A 20638-nucleotide genomic window follows, 5' to 3' on the forward strand; every position below is an offset into this window, starting at 1 on the left:
CACACGCATGTACCCACACACACACACACGCACATGTACCCACACACACGCATGTACCCCTCCACACACACACGCATGTACCCCTCCCCACACACACACACGCATGTACCCACACACACACACACACTCGCATGTACCCCCCCCCCACACACACACACACGCATGTACACACACACACACATGCATGTACCCACACACACACATGCATGTACCCACACACACACGCATGTACCCCTCCACACACACACACACATACACATGTACCCCTCCACACACACACACATGTACCCCTCCACACACACACATGCATGTACCCCTCCACACACACACACATGTACCCCTCCACACACACACATGCATGTACCCCTCCACACACACACACACACGCATGTACCCACACCCACACATGTACCCACACACACGCATGTACCCCCACACACACACGCATGTACCCCCCACACACACACACACACACACACACACACACATGTACCCACACACACACACGTACCCACCCACACACACACACACGCATGTACCCCCCCCCACACACACACGCATGTACCCCCCCCCCCACACACACACGCATGTACCCACACACACACACATGTACCCCCACACACACACGCATGTACCCCTCCACACACACACGCACATGTACCCACACACAAGCATGTACCCCTCCACACACACACGCATGTACCCCTCCCCACACACATACACACATGTACCCACACACACACGTATGTACCCCCACCCACACACACACACACATGTACCCCCCCCCACACACACACGCATGTACCCACACACACACACGCATGTACCCCTCCACACACACACGCACATGTACCCACACACACACACATGTACCCACACACACGCATGTACCCCTCCACACACACATGCATGTACCCCTCCCCACACACACACACACGCATGTACCCACACACACACATGTACCCCCCCCCCCCCACACACATGCACACGCATGTACCCACATACACACACACGCATGCATGTACCCACACACACACACACTGTGTATACATACCGGTGTACAGTACTCCACCATGGGGTATTGCATCTTGTGTCCCTTAGCCACACGACCAGAGAAGAAGCAGCTTTGGCAGATGTCATAGTTAAAATGTTTTAAGCTTCTGTACCTGATGAATTGAGGCAGACGGGAACAGAGGTTACACAGAGAGAGAGGTTACACAAAGAGAGAGGTTACACAGAGAGAGAGGTTACACAGAGAGAGAGGTTACACAGAGAAAGGCAGACAGAGAGAGAGGTTACACAGAGAGAGAGGTTACACAGAGAGAGGCAGACAGGGACAGAGGTTACACAGAGAGAGGCAGACAGGAACAGAGGTTACACAGAGAGAGAGAGGTTACACAGAGAGAGGCAGACAGAGACAGAGGTTACACAGAGAGAGAGGTTACACAGAGAGAGGCAGACAGGGACAGAGGTTACACAGAGAGAGGCAGACAGGAACAGAGGTTACACAGAGAGAGAGAGGTTACACAGAGAGAGGCAGACAGAGACAGAGGTTACACAGAGAGAGAGGTTACACAGAGAGAGGCAGACAGGGACAGAGGTTACACAGAGAGAGGCAGACAGGAACAGAGGTTACACAGAGAGAGGCAGACGGGGGCAGAGGTTACACAGAGAGGCAGACGGGGACAGAGGTTACACAGAGAGAGGCAGACGGGGACAGAGGTTACACAGAGAGAGGCAGACAGGGACAGAGGTTACACAGAGAGAGGGGACACTGGTGGAGGAGATGTGAGACCTGAACCTAAAGATCAACTTCCAAGGTTGAGGTCAGGGAGGGTTGCTGTTATTGTGACTTTGGAAACATTGGGATTTAATAAAGGGGCTTGAGAAGTCTAAGGCTACAGCTCAATGACACCCTACACCCTATATAGTGCACTACTTTTGACCAGAGCTCAATGTGGCCGCCCTATGTAGACAATGGTCTAAAGTAGAGCACTACCTATGGGGAATAGGGTGTGATTTGAGACTTGCCCATGGAGATGGAGAGGGCTACTGAGAAGAAACAAGAGAGAAAGAAAGGGAGAGAGCCTGTCTATCTGTCTGTCTGTGTCTCTCTCTCTCTCTCTCTCTCTCTCTCTCTCTGTCTGTCTGTCTGTCTGTCTGTCTGTCTGTCTGTCTGTCTGTCTGTCTGTCTGTCTGTCTGTCTGTCTGTCTGTCTGTCTGTCTGTCTGTCTGTCTGTCTCTCTCTGTGTCTGTCTGTCTGTCTGTCTGTCTGTCTGTCTGTCTGTCTGTGTACCTGAAGCCGATGATAGGACACTCCTTGCAGATGTTACACTTGGCCTGGTGTTTGGCTGTCTCAGCAGCCGCCACACGGTGTAAGACAGGCAGCCACACCATCGACTGAGGCTCCAGACGCATCCAGTCCAGGAACATAGCAGCTTCCAGCTCTGGCTTGTTATTGGCCTGTTAGACAGGAAGTACAATACATAACCCATCAGGAACATAGCAGCTTCCAGCTCTGGCTTGTTATTGGCCTGTTAGACAGGAAGTACAATACATAACCAATCAGGAACATAGCAGCTTCCAGCTCTGGCTTGTTATTGGCCTGTTAGACAGGAAGTACAATACATAACCCATCAGGAACATAGCAGCTTCCAGCTCTGGCTTGTTATTGGCCTGTTAGACAGGAAGTACAATACATAACCAATCAGGAACATAGCAGCTTCCAGCTCTGGCTTGTTATTGGCCTGTTAGAAATAGTTTAACACACATACAACCAATTATGTAAGAGCTACGGTCAGCAAGAGGGAAGGTTTGACTAATAGGACAAACCAGTGGTATTTACAGTCTAAATATGTATACGATATGTATAAGGTGTTATATTGCTCTAGAACAAACAAGCTGTTTTACCAGTTTAAAATAATACTGAACTACAAACTGTCCTGCTCCTGTTTTCTCCTGGATTGGAAAGCAGGCGTTTCCATTCCACTCTACATATTGTCCCATGGACATATTTACTGCTGGGTACCGATGCAGTGATGGACTGTAGAGAAGTTATTTCCACTGGCTGACAGATGGACCATAGATTACAGATCACCATTGGGTAATGGATTTACTGTGGCTAACACATTCAGTATGGTGATTCACTATAGCTAGCAGCCTAACAGATGTACTTTGGCTAACATAGACAGCAGGGTAATGGATTTACTGTGGCTAACACATTCAGTATGGTGATTCACTATAGCTAGCAGCCTAACAGATGTACTTTGGCTAACATAGACAGCAGGGTAATGGATTTACTGTGGCTAACACATTCAGTATGGTGATTCACTATAGCTAGCAGCCTAACAGATGTACTTTGGCTAACATAGACAGCAGGGTAATGGATTTACTGTGGCTAACACATTCAGTATGGTGATTCACTATAGCTAGCAGCCTAACAGATGTACTTTGGCTAACATAGACAGCAGGGTAATGGATTTACTGTGGCTAACACATTCAGTATGGTGATTCACTATAGCTAGCAGCCTAACAGATGTACTTTGGCTAACATAGCCACAGTAAATCTATTACCCTGGTGTCTAACACATTCAGTATGGTGATTCATTAGGCTATAGCTAGCAGGCTAACATATGTACTTTGGCTAACAGATATCAGGCTAAAAAATATTTCCTTTGGCTAACCTAGCTAGCAGGCTAACATATGTACTTTGGCTAACCTAGCTAGCAGGCTAACATATGTACTTTGGCTAACCTAGCTAGCAGGCTAACATATGTTCTTTGGCTAACATAGCTAGCAGGCTAACATGTGTTTTTTGGCTAACATAGCTAGCAGGCTAACATGTGTTCTTTGGCTAACAGAGCTAGCAGGCTAACATAGCTAGCAGGCTAACATATGTACTTTGACTAAATTGGCTGCTGTGGATAATCTAGAAAGATGATTCCAACTCAGATCTTCCCAGCAGTCCTGTCTGATGTCCTTCTTTATTCCTATTTTTTTATAATAATATTTTTTTGTATGGTATTTTTAGAGTGCAATGTATAGACCTACTGATTAACCACAAATGACTCTCTCTCTCTACCTAAAGAGACACTTTATCAGACATTTTCCCACAGTGCACAGAATGGTTACCGTGTGATCTGCAGAATGTGCTTAGCACAGTAGTGTGGAATGTGAGGTAGTTTATACGCCTGTATGTTATATGTACGTTGTTTGTGTGTGTGTATGTGTGTGTGTAAGCATGTGTGCGTGAGTGAGTGCATGTGTGTATGTGCGTCCATGCGTGTGTGTGTGTGTGCATAGCTAGGACCACAGCTACTAGCTTCACATACAAACTGGAAGCAGCTGCGGACGCTGGGCTCGATGTTGGAGCCCCCGAAGGAGGCCACCTCTCCCAGCTGACGGGGGATCTGGATGGAATCATGGAGGAGAAGACCCAGCCTCCGCTGGTCACAGAACCCTGTTGCACTGGCTACCTGGCGGAACAGGACTGGTGGGGGAGAGAGGGAGGGAGGGAGGGAGAGAGAGAGGGAGGGAGGGAGGGAGAGAGGGAGGGAGGGAGGGAGGGAGGGAGGGAGGGAGGGAGGGAGGGAGGTAAATACCCAAGTCAAGAGATACATACTAACATACTAACAGACTAGACCACATGGATACTGTCTCTATATACTAGTTATACTAACAGACTAGACCACATGGATACTGTCTCTATATACTAGTTATACTAACAGACTAGACCACATGGATACTGTCTCTATATACTAGTTATACTAACAGACTAGACCAATCAATCAATCAAATTTATTTTATATAGCCCTTCATACATCAGCTGATATCTCAAAGTGCCGTACAGAAACCCAGCCTAAAACCCCAAACAGCAAGCAATGCAGGTGAAGAAGCACGGTGGCTAGGAAAAACTCCCTAGAAAGGCCAAAACCTAGGAAGAAACCTAGAGAGGAACCAGGCTATGTGGGGTATCCATGTGTTACCACATGACCAGACCACAGACCACATGGATACTGTCTCTATATACTAGTTATACTAACAGACTAGACCACATGGATACTGTCTCTATATACTAGTTATACTAGTTATACTAACAGACTAGACCACATGGATACTGTCTCTATATACTAGTTATACTAGTTATACTAACAGACTAGACCACATGGATTCTGTCTCTATATACTAGTTATACTAGTTATACTAACAGACTAGACCACATGGATACTGTCTCTATATACTAGTTATACTAGTTATACTAACAGACTAGACCACATGGATACTGTCTCTATATACTAGTTATACTAACAGACTAGACCACATGGATACTGTCTCTATATACTAGTTATACTAACAGACTAGACCACATGGATACTGTCTCTATATACTAGTTATACTAGTTATACTAACAGACTAGACCACATGGATACTGTCTCTATATACTAGTTATACTAACAGACTAGACCACATGGATACTGTCTCTATATACTAGTTATACTAACAGACTAGACCACATGGATACTGTCTCTATATACTAGTTATACTAGTTATACTAGACCACATGGATACTGTCTCTGTATACTAGTTATACTAACAGACTAGACCACATGGATACTGTCTCTATATACTAGTTACACTAACAGACTAGACCACATGGATACTGTCTCTATATACTAGTTATACTAACAGACTAGACCACATGGATACTGTCTCTATATACTAGTTATACTAGTTATACTAACAGACTAGACCACATGGATACTGTCTCTATATACTAGTTATACTAACAGACTAGAACACATGGATACTGTCTCTATATACTAGTTATACTAACGGACTAGACCACATGGATACTGTCTCTATATACTAGTTATACTAGTTATACTAACAGACTAGACCACATGGATACTGTCTCTATATACTAGTTATACTAACAGACTAGACCACATGGATACTGTCTCTATATACTAGTTATACTAACAGACTAGACCACATGGATACTGTCTCTATATACTAGTTACACTAACAGACTAGACCACATGGATACTGTCTCTATATACTAGTTATACTAGTTATACTAACAGACTAGACCACATGGATACTGTCTCTATATACTAGTTACACTAACAGACTAGACCACATGAATACTGTCTCTATATACTAGTTATACTAACAGACTAGACCACATGGATACTGTCTCTATATACTAGTTACACTAACAGACTAGACCACATGGATACTGTCTCTATATACTAGTTATACTAGTTATACTAACAGACTAGACCACATGGATACTGTCTCTATATACTAGTTATACTAACAGACTAGACCACATGGATACTGTCTCTATATACTAGTTATACTAACAGACTAGACCACATGGATACTGTCTCTATATACTAGTTATACTAACAGACTAGACCACATGGATACTGTCTCTATATACTAGTTATACTAGTTATACTAACAGACTAGACCACATGGATACTGTCTCTATATACTAGTTATACTAGTTATACTAACAGACTAGACCACATGGATACTGTCTCTATATACTAGTTATACTAACAGACTAGACCACATGGATACTGTCTCTATATACTAGTTATACTAGTTATACTAACAGACTAACAGACTTGACCACAATGATACTGTCTCTATATACTAGTTATACTAACAGACTAACAAACTAGACCACATGGATACTGTCTCTATATACTAGTTATACTAGTTATACTAACAGACTAGACCACATGGATACTGTCTCTATATACTAGTTATACTAACAGACTAGACCACATGGATACTGTCTCTATATACTAGTTATACTAACAGACTAGACCACATGGATACTGTCTCTATATACTAGTTATACTAACAGACTAGACCACATGTATACTGTCTCTATATACTAGTTATACTAGTTATACTAACAGACTAGACCACATGGATACTGTCTCTATATACTAGTTATACTAACAGACTAGACCACAAGGATACTGTCTCTATATACTAGTTATACTAGTTATACTAACAGACTAGACCACATGGATACTGTCTCTATATACTAGTTATACTAACAGACTAGACCACATGGATACTGTCTCTATATACTAGTTATACTAGTTATACTAACAGACTAGACCACATGGATACTGTCTCTATATACTAGTTATACTAGTTATACTAACAGACTAGACCACATGGATACTGTCTCTATATACTAGTTATACTAAGAGACTAGACCACATGGATACTGTCTCTATATACTAGTTATACTAACAGACTAGACCACATGGATACTGTCTCTATATACTAGTTACACTAACAGACTAGACCACATGGATACTGTCTCTATATACTAGTTATACTAACATACTAGACCACATGGATACTGTCTCTATATACTAGTTATACTAACAGACTAGACCACATGGATACTGTCTCTATATACTAGTTATACTAACAGACTAGACCACATGGATACTGTCTCTATATACTAGTTATACTAACAGACTAGACCACATGGATACTGTCTCTATATACTAGTTATACTAGTTATACTAACAGACTAGACCACATGGATACTGTCTCTATATACTAGTTACACTAACAGACTAGACCACATGGATACTGTCTCTATATACTAGTTATACTAACAGACTAGACCACATGGATACTGTCTCTATATACTAGTTATACTAGTTATACTAACAGACTAGACCACATGGATACTGTCTCTATATACTAGTTATACTAACAGACTAGACCACATGGATACTGTCTCTATATACTAGTTATACTAACAGACTAGACCACATGGATACTGTCTCTATATACTAGTTATACTAGTTATACTAACAGACTAGACCACATGGATACTGTCTCTATATACTAGTTACACTAACAGACTAGACCACATGGATACTGTCTCTATATACTAGTTATACTAACAGACTAGACCACATGGATACTGTCTCTATATACTAGTTATACTAGTTATACTAACAGACTAGACCACATGGATACTGTCTCTATATACTAGTTATACTAGTTATACTAACAGACTAGACCACATCTGTATTTGTCCTCCAGGTGAGGTAATATAAAGATCAGTCACTACTTACATCTGTATTTGTCTTCCAGGTGAGGTAATATAACGATCAGTCACTACTTACATCTGTATTTGTCTTCCAGGTGAGGTAATATAAAGATCAGTCACTACTTACATCTGTATTTGTCTTCCAGGTGAGGTAATATAAAGATCAGTCACTACTTACATCTGTATTTGTCCTCCAGGTGAGGTAATATAAAGATCAGTCACTACTTACATCTGTATTTGTCCTCCAGGTGAGGTAATATAAAGATCAGTCACTACTTATATCTGTAGTTGTCTTCCAGGTGAGGTAATATAAAGATCAGTCACTACTTACATCTGTAGTTGTCTTCCAGGTGAGGTAATATAAAGATCAGTCACTACTTACATCTGTATTTGTCCTCCAGGTGAGGTAATATAAAGATCAGTCACTACTTACATCTGTAGTTGTCTTCCAGGTGAGGTAATATAAAGATCAGTCACTACTTACATCTGTATTTGTCCTCCAGGTGAGGTAATATAAAGATCAGTCACTACTTACATCTGTATTTGTCCTCCAGGTGAGGTAATATAAAGATCAGTCACTACTTACATCTGTAGTTGTCTTCCAGGTGAGGTAATATAAAGATCAGTCACTACTTACATCTGTATTTGTCCTCCAGGTGAGGTAATATAAAGATCAGTCACTACTTACATCTGTATTTGTCCTCCAGGTGAGGTAATATAAAGATCAGTCACTACTTATATCTGTATTTGTCTTCCAGGTGAGGTAATATAAAGATCAGTCACTACTTACATCTGTATTTGTCCTCCAGGTGAGGTAATATAAAGATCAGTCACTACTTACATCTGTATTTGTCCTCCAGGTGAGGTAATATAAAGATCAGTCACTACTTACATCTGTAGTTGTCTTCCAGGTGAGGTAATATAAAGATCAGTCACTACTTACATCTGTAGTTGTCTTCCAGGTGAGGTAATATAAAGATCAGTCACTACTTACATCTGTATTTGTCCTCCAGGTGAGGTAATATAAAGATCAGTCACTACTTACATCTGTAGTTGTCTTCCAGGTGAGGTAATATAAAGATCAGTCACTACTTACATCTGTAGTTGTCTTCCAGGTGAGGTAATATAAAGATCAGTCACTACTTACATCTGTAGTTGTCTTCCAGGTGAGGTAATATAAAGATCAGTCACTACTTACATCTGTATTTGTCTTCCAGGTGAGGTAATATAAAGATCAGTCACTACTTACATCTGTATTTGTCACGCCCTGACCATAGTTTACTTTGTATTTTCTATGTTTTGATTGGTCAGGGTGTGATCTGAGTGGGCATTCTATGTTTCATGTCTAGTTTGTCTAGTTCTATGTTCGGCCTGATATGGTTCTCAATCAGAGGCAGGTGTTCGTCATTGTCTCTGATTGGGAACCATATTTAGGTAGCCTGGGTTTCACTGTGTGTTTGTGGGTGATTGTTCCTGTCTATGTGTTTTCACCAGATAGGCTGTTTAGGTTTTCGTTACGTTTATTGTTTTTGTACTGATTCGTGTTTAACGTTTGTTCATTAAAACATGGATCGCAATCTACACGCTGCATTTTGGTCCGATCCTTGTTCTACCTCTTCATCAGAGGAGGAGACTGAAGAAAACCGTTACAGAATCACCCACCACCAACGGACCAAGCAGCGTGTCAACAGGCAGCAACAGCAGCGTAAAGAGGAATGGACATGGGAGGACGTTTTAGATGGCAAGGGCTGTTACACTTGGGAGGAGATACTGGCTGGAAGAGATCGCCTCCCATGGGAACAGGTGGAGGCACTTAGGAGAGCAGAGGCAGCCGGAGAGAGGAGCCGGCGATATGAGGGAACACGGCTGGCAAGGAAGCCCGAGAGGCAGCCCCAAAAATTTATTGGGGGGGGGCTAACAGGGAGTATGGCTACGCCAGGTAGGAGACCTGGGCAGACTCCCTGTGCTTACCGGGGGGCTAGAGAGACCGGACAGACACCGTGTTATGCAGTGGTGCGCACGGTGTCTCCAGTGCGGGTGCATAGCCCGGTGCGGTATATTCCAGCTCCGCGTGTCTGCCGGGCTAGATTGAGCGTCGAGCCTAATGCCATGAAGCCGGCTCTACGCAGCTGGTCCCCAGTGCGTCTCCTTGGGCCGGCTTACATGGCACCAGCCTTGCGCTCGGTGTCTCCGGTTCGCCTGCATAGCCCAGTGCGGGCTATTCCACCTCGCCGCACTGGCAGGGCGACCGTGAGCATTCAACCAGGTAAGGTTGGGCAGGCTCGGTGCTCAAGAGCTCCAGTGCGCCTGCACGGTCCGTTTTTTCCAGTACCACCTCCACACCCCAGCCCTCCGGTAGCAGCTCCCCGCACCAGGCTTCCTGTGCGTGTCCTTGGCCCAGTACCACCAGTGCCAGTGCCACGCATCAGGCCTACAGTGCGCCTCGCCTGTCCAGCGCTGTCGGACCCCTCCTCCTCTCCAGCGCTGTCGGAGTCTCCCGCCTGTTTAGCGCTGTCAGAGCTTTCCGCCTCTACAGCGCTGCCGGAGTCTCCCGCCTGTTCAGAACTGCCAGTTAGCATAGAGCTGCCAGTTAGCTTAGAGCTGCCAGTTAGCTTAGAGCTGCCAGTTAGCAAGGAGCTGCCAGTCTGCAAGGAGCTGCCAGTCTGCAAGGAGCTGCCAGTCTGCATAGAGCTGCCAGTCTGCATGGAGCTGCCAGTCTGCAAGGAGCCGCCAGAGCTGCCTGTCTGCAGGATGCCGCCAAAGCTGCCAGTCTGCAAGGAGCCGCCAGAGCTGCCAGTCTGCAAGGAGCCGCCAGAGCTGCCAGTTAGCATGGAGCAGCCAGGGCCGCCAGTTAGCATGGAGCAGCCAGGGCCGCCAGTCAGCATGGAGCAGCCAGGGCCGCCAGTCAGCATGGAGCAGCCAGGGCCGCCAGTCAGCATGGAGCAGCCAGTCAGCATGGAGCAGCCAGTCAGCATGGAGCAGCCAGAGCAGCCAGTCAGCATGGAGCAGCCAGAGCAGCCAGTCAGCATGGAGCAGCCAGAGCTGCCAGTCAGCATGGAGCAGCCAGTCAGCATGGAGCAGCCAGAGCTGCCAGTCAGCATGGAGCAGCCAGTCAGCATGGAGCAGACAGAGCTGCCAGTCGACCAGACTCTTCCAGATCTGCCAGTCGTCCAGACTCTTCCAGATCTGCCAGTCGTCCAGACTCTTCCAGATCTGCCAGTCGTCCAGACTCTTCCAGATCTGCCAGTCGTCCAGACTCTTCCAGATCTGCCAGTCGACCAGACTCTTCCAGATCTGCCAGTCGACCAGACTCTTCCAGATCTGCCAGTCGACCAGACTCTTCCAGATCTGCCAGTCGTCCAGACTCTCTCAGATCTGCCAGTCGTCCAGATTCTCCCAGATCTGCCAGTCGACCAGATTCTCCCAGATCCGCCAGTCGACCAGATTCTCCCAGATCCGCCGGTCGACCAGATTCTCCCAGATCTGCTAGTCGACCAGGATCTGCTGAAACCGCCAGCCAGCCAGGTTCTGGTAGTTTCTACTACCTGCCTGGGCTTCCTCTCAGTACTGAGCTTCTTCTCAGTGCTGAGCTTCTTCTCAGTGCTGAGCTTCTTCTCAGTGCTGAGCTTCCTCTCAGTGATGAGCTACCCATCTGTCCCGAGTTACCTCTGTCCCGAGCTGTCCCTCTGTCCCATGTTATCATTGTGGTGGGTAACCTATTTAGGGACGTTTAGGAGGGGGATTAAAACTGTCATGGAGTGGGGTCCACGTCCAGCGCCAGAGCCGCCACCGCGGACAGATGCCCACCCAGACCCTCCCCTATAGGTTCAGGTTTTGCGGCCGGAGTCCGCACCTTGGGGGGGGGGTACTGTCACGCCCTGACCATAGTTTACTTTGTATTTTCTATGTTTTGATTGGTCAGGGTGTGATCTGAGTGGGCATTCTATGTTTCATGTCTAGTTTGTCTAGTTCTATGTTCGGCCTGATATGGTTCTCAATCAGAGGCAGGTGTTCGTCATTGTCTCTGATTGGGAACCATATTTAGGTAGCCTGGGTTTCACTGTGTGTTTGTGGGTGATTGTTCCTGTCTATGTGTTTTCACCAGATAGGCTGTTTAGGTTTTCGTTACGTTTATTGTTTTTGTACTGATTCGTGTTTAACGTTTGTTCATTAAAACATGGATCGCAATCTACACGCTGCATTTTGGTCCGATCCTTGTTCTACCTCTTCATCAGAGGAGGAGACTGAAGAAAACCGTTACAGTATTTGTCTTCCAGGTGAGGTAATATAAAGATCAGTCACTACTTACATCTGTATTTGTCTTCCAGGTGAGGTAATATAAAGATCAGTCACTACTTACATCTGTATTTGTCCTCCAGGTGAGGTAATATAAAGATCAGTCACTACTTACATCTGTATTTGTCCTCCAGGTGAGGTAATATAAAGATCAGTCACTACTTACATCTGTATTTGTCTTCCAGGTGAGGTAATATAAAGATCAGTCACTACTTATATCTGTATTTGTCTTCCAGGTGAGGTAATATAAAGATCAGTCACTACTTATATCTGTATTTGTCTTCCAGGTGAGGTAATATAAAGATCAGTCACTACTTACATCTGTATTTGTCCTCCAGGTGAGGTAATATAAAGATCAGTCACTACTTACATCTGTATTTGTCTTCCAGGTGAGGTAATATAAAGATCAGTCACTACTTATATCTGTATTTGTCTTCCAGGTGAGGTAATATAAAGATCAGTCACTACTTATATCTGTATTTGTCTTCCAGGTGAGGTAATATAAAGATCAGTCACTACTTACATCTGTATTTGTCCTCCAGGTGAGGTAATATAAAGATCCGTCACTACTTACATCTGTATTTGTCTTCCAGGTGTGCTTTGCAGAGTGAGATGATGCCGGTTTTGAAGGACAGAGTTCTGATTTTTCCACTTCTTCCTCTGTGAAACCAATCAATCATATCAATAAATCAGATCAATCAATCATATCAATAAATCAGATGTTAGGGACGTGTCGATAGGAACGTGTCGATAGGTACGTGTTGTTAGGGACGTGTCGTTAGGGACGTGTCGTTAAGTACGCGTTGTTAGGGACGTGTCGTTAAGTACGCGTCGTTAGGGACGTGTCGTTAAGTACGCGTCGTTAGGGACGTGTTGTTAAGTACGCGTCGTTAGGGACGTGTTGTTAAGTACGCGTCGTTAGGGACGTGTTGTTAGGGACGTGTCGTTAGGGACGTGTCGTTAAGTACGCGTTGTTAGGGACGTGTCGTTAAGTACGCGTCGTTAGGGACGTGTCGTTAAGTACGCGTCGTTAGGGACGTGTTGTTAAGTACGCGTCGTTAGGGACGTGTTGTTAAGTACGCGTCGTTAGGGACGTGTTGTTAAGTACGCGTCGTTAGGGACGTGTTGTTAAGTACGCGTCGTTAGGGACGTGTTGTTAAGTACGCGTCGTTAGGGACGTGTTGTTAGGGACGTGTCGTTAAGTACGCGTCGTTAGGGACGTGTTGTTAAGTACGCGTCGTTAGGGACGTGTTGTTAAGTACGCGTCGTTAGGGACGTGTTGTTAGGGACGTGTTGTTAAGTACGCGTCGTTAGGGACGTGTTGTTAAGTAAGCGTCGTTAGGGACGTGTTGTTAGGGACGTGTCGTTAAGTACGCGTCGTTAGGGACGTGTCGTTAAGTACGTGTCGTTAGGGACGTGTCGTTAAGTACGTGTTGTTAAGTACGCGTCGTTAGGGACGTGTCGTTAAGTACGTGTTGTTAAGTACGCGTCGTTAGGGACGTGTTGTTAAGTACGCGTCGTTAGGGACGTGTCGTTAAGTACGCGTCGTTAGGGACGTGTCGTTAGGGACGTGTCGTTAAGTACGCGTCGTTAGGGACGTGTTGTTAAGTACGCGTCGTTAGGGACGTGTCGTTAAGTACGCGTCGTTAGGGACGTGTTGTTAAGTACGCGTCGTTAGGGACGTGTCGTTAAGTACGTGTCGTTAGGGACGTGTCGATAGGGATGTGTCGTTAGGGACGTGTCGTTAGGGACGTGTCGTTAAGTACGCGTCGTTAAGTACGCGTCGTTAGGGACGTGTCGTTAAGTACGTGTCGATAGGGATGTGTCGTTAGGGACGTGTCGTTAGGGACGTGTCGTTAAGTACGTGTCGTTAGGGACGTGTCGTTAAGTACGTGTCGTTAGGGATGTGTCGTTAGGGACGTGTCGTTAGGGACGTGTCGTTAAGTACGTGTCGTTAGGGACGTGTCGATAGGGATGTGTCGTTAGGGACGTGTCGTTAGGGACGTGTCGTTAAGTACGCGTCGTTAGGGACGTGTCGTTAAGTACGTGACGTTAGGGACGTGTCGATAGGGATGTGTCGTTAGGGACGTGTCGTTAGGGACGTGTTGTTAAGTACGTGTCGTTAGGGACGTGCCGTTAGGGACGTGTCGTTAAGTACGTGTCGTTAAGTACGTGTCGTTAAGTACGTGTTGTTAGGGACGTGTCGATAGGGACGTGTCGTTAGGGACGTGTCGTTAGGGACGTGTCGTTAAGTACGTGTTTTTAGGGACGTGTCGTTAAGTACGTGTCGATAGGGACGTGTCGATAGGGACGTGTCGTTAGGGACGTGTCGTTAGGGACGTGTCGTTAAGTACGTGTTTTTAGGGACGTGTTGTTAGGGACGTGTCGTTAAGTACGTGTCTTTAGGGACGTGTTGTTAGGGACGTGTCGATAGGGACGTGTTGTTAGGGACGTGTTGTTAGGGACGTGTCGTTAGGGACGTGTCGTTAGGGACGTGTCGTTAGGGACGTGTCGTTAGGGACGTGTTGTTAGGGACGTGTTGTTAGGGACGTGTCGTTAGGGACGTGTCGTTAGGGACGTGTCGTTAGGGACGTGTCGTTAGGGACGTGTTGTTAGGGACGTGTTGTTAGGGACGTGTCGATAGGGACGTGTCGTTAGGGACGTGTCGTTAGGGACGTGTCGTTAAGTACGTGTTTTTAGGGACGTGTCGTTAAGTACGTGTCGATAGGGACGTGTCGATAGGGACGTGTCGTTAGGGACGTGTCGTTAGGGACGTGTCGTTAAGTACGTGTTTTTAGGGACGTGTTGTTAGGGACGTGTCGTTAAGTACGTGTCTTTAGGGACGTGTTGTTAGGGACGTGTCGATAGGGACGTGTTGTTAGGGACGTGTTGTTAGGGACGTGTCGTTAGGGACGTGTCGTTACGTACGTGTCGATAGGGACGTGTCGATAGGGACGTGTCGTTAGGTACGCGTCGTGTCGTTAAGTGTCGTGTCGTGAGTGTTGTGTGTGTACTATACGTACGTGTCATAAACATTGAGCAGCCAGTTGAGACACATGTCGACACACAGCGGGACGTTGACCAGGTTCCCATGCTGCTGGTCCAGTTTCTCATAGAGGCTGGTCAGACACGTCATCACCTGCATGATGTCCATCAGATGCTCATTCTGCTTCAGGCCATGCTGCTCAAAGACCTCACACGCTGCGGGCATACCCAGGAGGTCCACTGGAGAGGAGAGGAGGGAGGGGAGATGAGGGAGGGGAGAGAGGAGAGGAGAGGATGAGATGAGGGAGGGATGGAGGAGAGGATGAGGGAGTAACTGATGTGTAACCGAATAACTGATGTGTAACCGAATAACTGATGTGTAACAGAGTAACTGATGTGTAACCGAATAACTGATGTGTAACCGAATAACTGATGTGTAACCGAATAACTGATGTGTAACAGAGTAACTGATGTGTAACAGAGTAACTGATGTGTAACTGATGTGTAACGATGAATGAGTGAGTGATGGAGAGTGTGAGGGGAGGACAACGGACGAGAGGGTGATGGAGTAGAGGAGGTACTGTAGGACAGTGACTCTGTGTGGGGTGATGGAGTAGAGGAGGTACTGTAGGACAGTAGGTAGTTTTGGGCGGTGACACTGTGAGAGGGCTGGAGAGCTGGTGGGGGAGATGAGGTAGTTTGGGCGGTGACACTGTGAGAGGGCTGGAGAGCTGGTGGGGGAGATGAGGTAGTTTGGGTGGTGATACTGTGAGAGGGCTGGAGAGCTGGTGGGGGAGATGAGGTAGTTTGGGTGGTGACACTGTGAGAGGGCTGGAGAGCTGGTGGGGGAGATGAGGTAGTTTTTGGCGGTGACACTGTGAGAGGGTTGGACTTACGACACAGAGCTTTCTGCAGGCGTCTCAGCTTCATGGCTGTCCGGTAGGCTGAGAAACGCACGTTGTTCAGGTCGGCTGCAGAGACGCATGGAGAGACAGTAAAACTAAACACCGTGTATCTCCATCCAGAATCAGCCATTGGTCCTGCTACTGGACTTGATGTCGCTCGCTCACACTTTTGGTACAGTACAATACAATTGTAAAGAGCTAGGGTTGCAAAATTCCGGAAACTTTCAATAAATTCTCTCTGGTTTTCCCGAAATCCTGGTTGGAGGATTCCCGGAATCAGAAGGGAATAAGCAGGAAAACCAACCGGGATGTTTTTTGGAAAACAGGGAATTTATTGAAAGTTCACTGAATTGTAAAACCCCATACAGGGCAAACCTAATCAAGTGGAACTGAAATAGGTCCTACTTGACAAAGGTTCAATTTGTCTGTTGGTCCACTGTGTGTGGACCTCTTACCCAGAGACTGGTAGAGGTCGGCCATCTTGGGATGGTCCCAGCATGTTGTCTGTGTCTGGTGGCTGAAGGAGAGGTCAGGAGAATACAGAGGTCAATACAACCTGGCCCGTCCACAGATATTTCGGGGTCCAAAAAGGTTTTCCGCAACAGCTCGTTAAGCAATTATGACTTTGATCATTTAGTTCCATAGAAGCAATAGAGGGACACATCTTAAAGGCAAATTAAATGACACAAATACAAATCCCTTCGCCTCACAGGCTTCAGTCCTATTCACTAGAATAATCCTACCATATGCTACAGTTACCATGACGACTTACAGGCAGTGAGCTCAGAACAACAACAACAACATGTATACAACAAACAAATATCAGTGTGTGAATTTCTACCACCACCCAAAAGGACACTTTGGAGATTGAAAGGGCAAAGGGGCATGTGTTCTGCTCAGGTAGAGCCCTATCTGTCCACGTGCCTGAGTATACACACACACACACACACACACACACACACACACACACACACACACACACACACACACACACACACACACACACACACACACAGCGCAAGGGACGTGTTGACTGCAAAGAGTACACAAAGGGGTTATATCACATGTGACGCCGTGTACACACTGATTGTGTGTGTGTGTCTGTGGGGTGAAGCAGGGTAAAGGGACCAGGGAAGACAGTGATGGGTCCTGTGGGGTGAAGCAGGGTAAAGGGACCAGGGAAGACAGTGATGGGTCCTGTGGGGTGAAGCAGGGTAAAGGGACCAGGGAAGACAGTGATGGGTCCTGTGGGGTGAAGCAGGGTAAAGGGACCAGGGAAGACAGTGATGGGTCCTGTGGGGTGAAGCAGGGTAAAGGGACCAGGGAAGACAGTGATGGGTCCTGTGGGGTGAAGCAGGGTAAAGGGACCAGGGAAGACAGTGATGGGTCCTGTGGGGTGAAGCAGGGTAAAGGGACCAGGGAAGACAGTGATGGGTCCTGTGGGGTGAAGCAGGGTAAAGGGACCAGGGAAGACAGTGATGGGTCCTGTGGGGTGAAGCAGGGTGAAGGGACCAGGGAAGACAGTGATGGGTCCTGTAGGGTGAAGCAGGGTAAAGGGACCAGGGAAGACAGTGATGGGTCCTGTAGGGTGAAGCAGGGTAAAGGGACCAGGGAAGACAGTGATGGTCCTGTGGGGTGAAGCAGGGTAAAGGGACCAGGGAAGACAGTGATGGGTCCTGTAGGGTGAAGCAGGGTGAAGGGACCAGGGAAGACAGTGATGGTCCTGTGGGGTGAAGCAGGGTAAAGGGACCAGGGAAGACAGTGATGGGTCCTGTGGGGTGAAGCAGGGTAAAGGGACCAGGGAAGACAGTGATGGTCCTGTGGGGTGAAGCAGGGTAAAGGGACCAGGGAAGACAGTGATGGGTCCTGTGGGGTGAAGCAGGGTGAAGGGACCAGGGAAGACAGTGATGGGTCCTGTGGGGTGAAGCAGGGTGAAGCAGGGTAAAGGGACCAGGGAAGACAGTGATGGGTCCTGTGGGTGAAGCAGGGTAAAGGGACCAGGGAAGACAGTGATGGGTCCTGTGGGGTGAAGCAGGGTAAAGGGACCAGGGAAGACAGTGATGGTCCTGTAGGGTGAAGCAGGGTGAAGCAGGGTAAAGGGACCAGGGAAGACAGTGATGGGTCCTGTAGGGGGAAGCAGGGTAAAGGGACCAGGGAAGACAGTGATGGTCCTGTAGGGTGAAGCAGGGTGAAGCAGGGTAAAGGGACCAGGGAAGACAGTGATGGTCCTGTGGGGTGAAGCAGGGTAAAGGGACCAGGGAAGACAGTGATGGTCCTGTAGGGTGAAGCAGGGTGAAGCAGGGTAAAGGGACCAGGCAAGACAGTAAAGACAGTGGGTGATGGTTCCTGCATTCCAAACACCACTCAGACTAAAACTCTCAGCATGACCCTCTCTCACCTTGGCAAGGAGGACAGCCGCTGCTGGCTCCACTGGAGTGTGTGTGTGTGTGTGTGTGTGTGTGCGTGTGTGTGTGTGTGTGTGTGTGTGTGTGTGTGGCGGCAGTTAAACTGGCTAGCTGTTATATAATTCCACCTGCTTTTACAGTGACTCTGTGTCAAATCACTTAGTCTAGCCAAAGTGTTAGCTACTAGTTACAGTACCTCTCTCCTCTCCTCCACCTCTCCTCTCTTCCTCCTCTCCTCTCTTCCACATCCTTCTCCACATTACCTCCTCCTCCACCTCTCTTCCTCCTCTCCTCTCTTCTTTTCCACCTCCACCTCTCTTCCTCCTCTCCTCTCTTCCACCTCCTTCTCCACATGACCTCCTCCTCCACCTCCACCTCTCTTCCACCTCTCCTCTCTTCCTCCACCTCTCTTCCTCCTCTCCTCTCTTCCACCTCCTTCTCCACGTGACCTCCTCCTCCACCTCTCCATTCCTCTTTCTCCTTCTCCTATATCTCCCATCATCCCACCTACTCCTCACCACTGCTGCCAGCTCAAAGCAGATTGAAGAAAAGTGCGCGACCAAAATAGAGCAGGAGTGGGTAAGAGAGTGTATGAGGAAGTGTGTGGGGACGTGATGCGTCAGAAGGTTTAGACAAGAAGTCAAGTCAATGTTACGTCCCAAATGACCCTTTATTGTGCACTCCTTTTGACCAAGAGGGAATAGGGTGTCATTTGGGACGCATATTAAACAAATCAAAATATATTATATATATTTGAGATTCTTCTAAGTAGCTACCCTTTGCCTTGACGACAGCTTTGCACACTCTTGGCATTCTCTCAAACAGCTTCATGAGGGATGCTTTTCTAACAGTTTTGAAGGAGTTCCCACATATGCTGAGCACTTGTTGGGCTGCTTTTCCTTCACTCTGCGGTCCAACTCATCCCGAACCATCTCAATTCGGGTTGAGGTCGGGTGGTTGTGGGGGCCAGGTCATCTGATGCAGCACTCCGTCGCTCGCCATCACTCGGTTTTTGCGACTGCACTTGAGGAAACTTTCAAAGTTCTTCATGTCTTAAAAGTAATGATGGACTGTCGTTTCTCTTTGCTTACTTGAACTGTTCTTTCCATAACATGGACTGTATTTGACCAAATAAGGCTCTCTTCTGTATACCACCCCTACCTTGTAACAACACAACTGACTGGCTCAAACACATTCAAAAGTAAAGAAATTCCACAAATGAACTTTTAACAATTCACACCTGTTAATTGAAATTCATTCCAGGTGGTTATTTCATGAAGCTGGTTGAGAGAATGCCAAGAGTGTGCAAAGCTGTCATCAAATCAAATCAAATTTATTTATATAGCCCTTCGTACATCAGCTGATATCTCAAAGTGCTGTACAGAAACCCAGCCTAAAACCCCAAACAGCAAGCAATGCAGGTGTAGAAGCACAGTGGCTAGGAAAAACTCCCTAGAAAGGCCAAAACCTAGGAAGAAACCTAGAGAGGAACCAGGCTATGTGGGGTGGCCAGTCCTCTTCTGGCTGTGCCGGGTGGAGATTATAACAGAACATGGCCAAGATGTTCAAATGTTCATAAATGACCAGCATGGTCGAATAATAATAAGGGAAACGGTGGCCACTGGCTACCAATGTGATGGAGGAAACACCGTCCAACTGGCAACCGTGTCAGCGTGCATACGCCCACGCCACCACAGAAGTCGCTAGTGCACGATGGTATAAGGACATCCCGGCAGGCCAAACCCTCCCCTAACCCGGACGACGCTGGGCCAAACCCTCCCCTAACCCGGACGACACTGGGCCAAACCCTCCCCTAACCCGGACGACGCTGGGCCAAACCCTCCCCTAACCCGGACGACGCTGGGCCAAACCCTCCCCTAACCCGGACGACACTGGGCCAAACCCTCCCCTAACCCGGACGATGCTGGGCCAAACCCTCCCCTAAC

At 47.0% G+C, this 20638-nt stretch overlaps 1 protein-coding gene across 1 annotated transcript in view; it reads right to left on the reverse strand.

Moving 5' to 3' along the window:
• The window catches only part of dmd (dystrophin), a 462454-nt gene that overhangs the window by 21856 nt on the left and 419960 nt on the right, over positions 1 to 20638 (reverse strand). The window contains exons 78-84 of the mRNA XM_090209468.1: positions 16743 to 16804; positions 16279 to 16353; positions 15421 to 15622; positions 12972 to 13057; positions 4332 to 4489; positions 2297 to 2463; positions 1055 to 1166 (exon numbers count right to left, since the gene is read on the reverse strand). Coding sequence (XP_090065594.1) covers positions 1055 to 1166; positions 2297 to 2463; positions 4332 to 4489; positions 12972 to 13057; positions 15421 to 15622; positions 16279 to 16353; positions 16743 to 16804 — 862 coding nt within the window. The remainder of the gene's footprint in view (positions 1 to 1054; positions 1167 to 2296; positions 2464 to 4331; positions 4490 to 12971; positions 13058 to 15420; positions 15623 to 16278; positions 16354 to 16742; positions 16805 to 20638) is intronic.

The sequence above is a fragment of the Oncorhynchus mykiss genome, chromosome 18 (assembly GCF_057628025.1).
Source record: "Oncorhynchus mykiss isolate SJ-2025 chromosome 18, ASM5762802v1, whole genome shotgun sequence".
In the NCBI taxonomy this organism is placed as follows: domain Eukaryota; kingdom Metazoa; phylum Chordata; class Actinopteri; order Salmoniformes; family Salmonidae; genus Oncorhynchus; species Oncorhynchus mykiss.